General features: G+C 52.8%; 1 protein-coding gene across 1 annotated transcript; it reads left to right on the forward strand.

Moving 5' to 3' along the window:
* Positions 1 to 60: 60 nt before the first annotated feature.
* On the forward strand, positions 61 to 1,013 carry COCVIDRAFT_32041 (hypothetical protein; the record flags this gene model as incomplete). Its single annotated transcript, XM_014694648.1, has 3 exons — positions 61 to 328; positions 377 to 472; positions 526 to 1,013. 3 exons carry the CDS (start codon positions 61 to 63, stop codon positions 1,011 to 1,013), a joined length of 852 nt encoding a protein of 283 aa, XP_014550134.1.
* Positions 1,014 to 3,916: the final 2,903 nt, after the last annotated feature.

Consider the following 3,916-nt stretch of genomic DNA (forward strand, 5'->3'; position numbering starts at 1 on the left):
GGTGCTGCTGCCGACCAAGCTGCTGCCGACCAAGCCGCTGCTGAACAAGAGGCGGCTCAAATGGAGAAGCACAAGGGTGCTGCTGCCGACCAAGCCGCCGCCGACCAAGCTGCTGCCGACCAGCAGGCCGCTCAAAAGGAGAAGCAAAAGGGAGCTGCTAACGACCAAGCCGCCGCTGACCAAGCCGCCGCCGACCAGGCCGCTGCTGAACAGCAGAACAGCTGCAACATTGGTGCTGACCAGGCTGCCCAAGATGCTGCTAACCAGCAAGCGGAGTTGGCTAAGGGAATGCAAGACGCTGCTGCCGGTGGAGCTGCTCAAGCAGGAAGTAAGTGTCGTCTCCTCTAGCAACGATTCTAGATACTGACAAGCCTAGATGCTACAGCTGGCGCTGGCGGTAACAACGGCAAGGGTAAGGGTAAGGGCAAGGGTCATGGCAAGAACAATGGCAAGAACAACGGCAAGGGCAACGGTATGTACTACTGAGTTCCAGAAGAGTCCGACATGGTGCTAATCAAGACGCAGGTGCCAACGCTCAAGATGGAGCCGATAGGGGTGCTGGTATGGATGCTGGTGCTGCCGCTGATGCACAAGCTGGAGCCGACGCTGGTATGGGTGCCGACGCCCAGGCCGGTAAGGGCAAGGGCAAGGGCAAGGATGCTGACGCTGCTGCTCAGGCTGGCAAAGACGCTGGTATGGGTGCTGGAGCTGCCGCTGATGCACAAGCTGGAGCTGGAGCCGACGCTGGTATGGGCGCCGACGCTCAAGCTGGCAAGGGCAAGGGCAAGGGTGCTGACGCTGCTGCTCAGGCTGGCAAAGACGCCGGCATGGGTGCTGGGGCTGCCGCCGACGCTGGAGCTGCCGCTGATGCTCAGGCTGGCAAAGACGCTGGCATGGGCGCTGCCGCCAACGCTGGAGCTGCCGCCGATGCTGAGGCTGCTGCTGGCGCTCAACAGCAGAAGGCTTCAGGCATGAGGCGCAACGCGAGGAGGACAATTGCCTTCCGTGCCTAAATCTTGGACCAGCTGAAGTTGTTAGGTATAAATGGGGGAGATTCTGAGATGAGACGCTCTGCGGTGCAGAAGTCTTCTGTTGTTATGTAATATGCACGACCAAGTGCTATATCATTTTTGTAATAGAGTCATGACTTTAGAATGAATAGCACCATGCTAGTCAAGCTGCTGCTCCATGTGATCACTTCATCTCACGCGTATATTTTGATGTCTTGTTGAAGGCCACAATCCAGCCTGTTCCTATCGCGAACATGTTGTTACTCGTGCTTTTGGGAGTTGTTATAATCTTCTCTAATAAACTTTTGTAGAAGTAAAAAGTATCAAAGTTAAAGTAATGTCGATCCACGCGTGCCGGGACGCACGGTGTAACGGGACACTTTTTCTTCCGGACCCTCGGGTAGTTCCTAATGTTATTAAATATAAACATGTGTAGTATGCATCTTCTTTATAGCTCTTGTTCTCCTGGTACATCGATCTCTAACGCCGAGAAGCACGTCGTTAACCGTGCTGTCGCTCGTTCTGTCAACGCTGTCCCTAGCTCTTCTCTAATACCCCCCTGTCTATTCGCGACAGTACATATCTATAAGGAGCTTAATAGGCTACAACGCAAGCTAAATTAACAAAGATGAAAACTATAGCGTTAGAAGGTTAATTAAAGATAGAAAAAGCTGATTCTAACAGTTTCTCCGCGTAAACAGTGAGATCGTCAAAACGCGTCCAGCTGGTCGTGTACAGTTAGTGGCTCTTAGCATGCAGTAGCGTGCAGTAGCGTGCAGAGATGTCCCGCGTGCTGTGGCTAGAAAGCTAAGCTCTTATTTCCGGATAGCGGCTGCAGCACCCGACTTTACGATTTACAGATCATGGTAATATACCAAAGTTGTCTCCTACAAATATACTCACTCTCCGGCCGCCAGTTACTTAGCATGTTGAACGAAGACTGTGTATCAGGGTGTTCCTTGCCAAGAATCAGCTCACGCAGCTGGAAGCATCTTTCTATCAGTGCAAGAGCTTCTTCGTGACGGGCTTGTGACTGCAACGTGAAGGCGAGATTGTGCATGCTCATCAGCGTGTGAGGATGCTCATCGGTAAGCACTCTCTTCATCGTCTCCATCACTTGCACCTGCAGCTCTTCGGCTTCCTTCCACCGCCCTTGGTTCCTGTACGTCGCCGCTAGGTTGCCCATGCTCATCAGCGTGTGAGGATGCTCGTCGGTAAGCACTCTCTTCATCGNCTCCATTACTTGCACCTCCAGCTTTTCGGCTTCCTTCCACCGCCCTTGGNTNCTGTACGTCNCCGCNAGGTTGCCCATGCTCATCAGCGTGTGAGGATGCTCGTCGGTAAGCACTCTCTTCATCGNCTCCATTACTTGCACCTCCAGCTTTTCGGCTTCCTTCCACCGCCCTTGGNTNCTGTACGTCNCCGCNAGGTTGCCCATGCTCATCAGCGTGTGAGGATGCTCGTCGGTAAGCACTCTCTTCATCGNCTCCATTACTTGCACCTCCAGCTTTTCGGCTTCCTTCCACCGCCCTTGGNTNCTGTACGTCNCCGCNAGGTTGCCCATGCTCATCAGCGTGTGAGGATGCTCGTCGGTAAGCACTCTCTTCCTTGTCTCCATCACTTGCACCTCCAGCTCTTCGGCCTCCTCCCATCGTCCCTCACTATACAGAGTCGCAGCACATTTTGATACAAGCCATAGTCTTTCTTCGTCGTCATCATCCGCTGAACTATGCGACAGAGTATACTGCACATGCGGAAGTAGTCGTCTCCACTTACTTCTGTTACTATGATTGCTGTCTGGAGACACTCGCAGCAGCTGTATGATCGTGCTTCGATTCCGCTGTATAAGCTGCCCCTGCACTTGCAGCCGCTTGCGTAGAGCTTGGTGGACCAGTCGATGAACATCGAACGCGGACTCGGCAGGTCGCCTAGTGATGAGCGCATACTTGTCAAGTACCCTAATGGCATCTTCTCTTGTTTGTGCTGAAGTTGCTTCTATAAGGTCAAGCAAGATGTCCTTTCGGTCTACGCATGCAGCAAGAAATAGACAGTCTACAGCAAACTTATTGTCGCGACTGATCTGGTTTAAAGACAGAAACAGTGTAGCAGAGATAGGGTCTTTCATGCCAGAATCTTGTACTCGACCCTCGGACGAATCATCGCTATGGTCGATAGCTAGTCCTTCATGATAATCTAGCCGTGATCGATACTCTTGCACCGTTATATTAATAGCCTTCATACAGGCCGCTACTTGGACGACTACTAGAGGGAGACAAGATAGCTCTCTGAGCAGGTGCTCGGCTTCCTGCTGCTCAGTATCTGCGAGTGGTCTCGCCAAGCGGACTTGCAGCATCCTCAGCGCCGCATCCGGTTTCAGCTCGCGCAGTGCTGTAATGTTCTGTGAAGCAAGCGCCTGAGCTGTGTTCGTGTTCGTTGTTGTGAAGATGACAGAACATAGCGTAGACTGCGGCAGGCAGTCGGCTAAGGCTGCAGCCTCTATCGTAGACGAGCCGTTGAATCGCAGAGTGGTGTACTCTACGTTGTCGAAGATTAGCAAGCATTGCCGCGCACTCATCTTCGCTACACAGCGTTTCATAAGCTGCTTCATGTCGGCTTGGTCGTCGTTCCAGCCCAGAACATTAAGCTTCTGTGCAACGTCTGCGTACGACTGATAGAGGCTATCTTTGTTGCTAGCATCGATCCAAAAGACTGAGCAGTCCTTGCTGTTCTGTCTTGTTCTGTGTGTGACCTCAAGCGCAAGCTGGGACTTGCCTATTCCACCAGGGCCAACGATCGCTAGCGTGGTAGTGGTCTGGTTGTTGCTAAAGAGTTTCGCTTCTAGCTCGGCGAGCTGCGGCTCTCGGCCTACGAAGCGGGGGTTTCGTGAGAACGGAATAATTGACAGT

Source organism: Bipolaris victoriae, assembly GCF_000527765.1.
Source record: "Bipolaris victoriae FI3 unplaced genomic scaffold scaffold_265, whole genome shotgun sequence".
Lineage (NCBI taxonomy): Eukaryota > Fungi > Ascomycota > Dothideomycetes > Pleosporales > Pleosporaceae > Bipolaris > Bipolaris victoriae.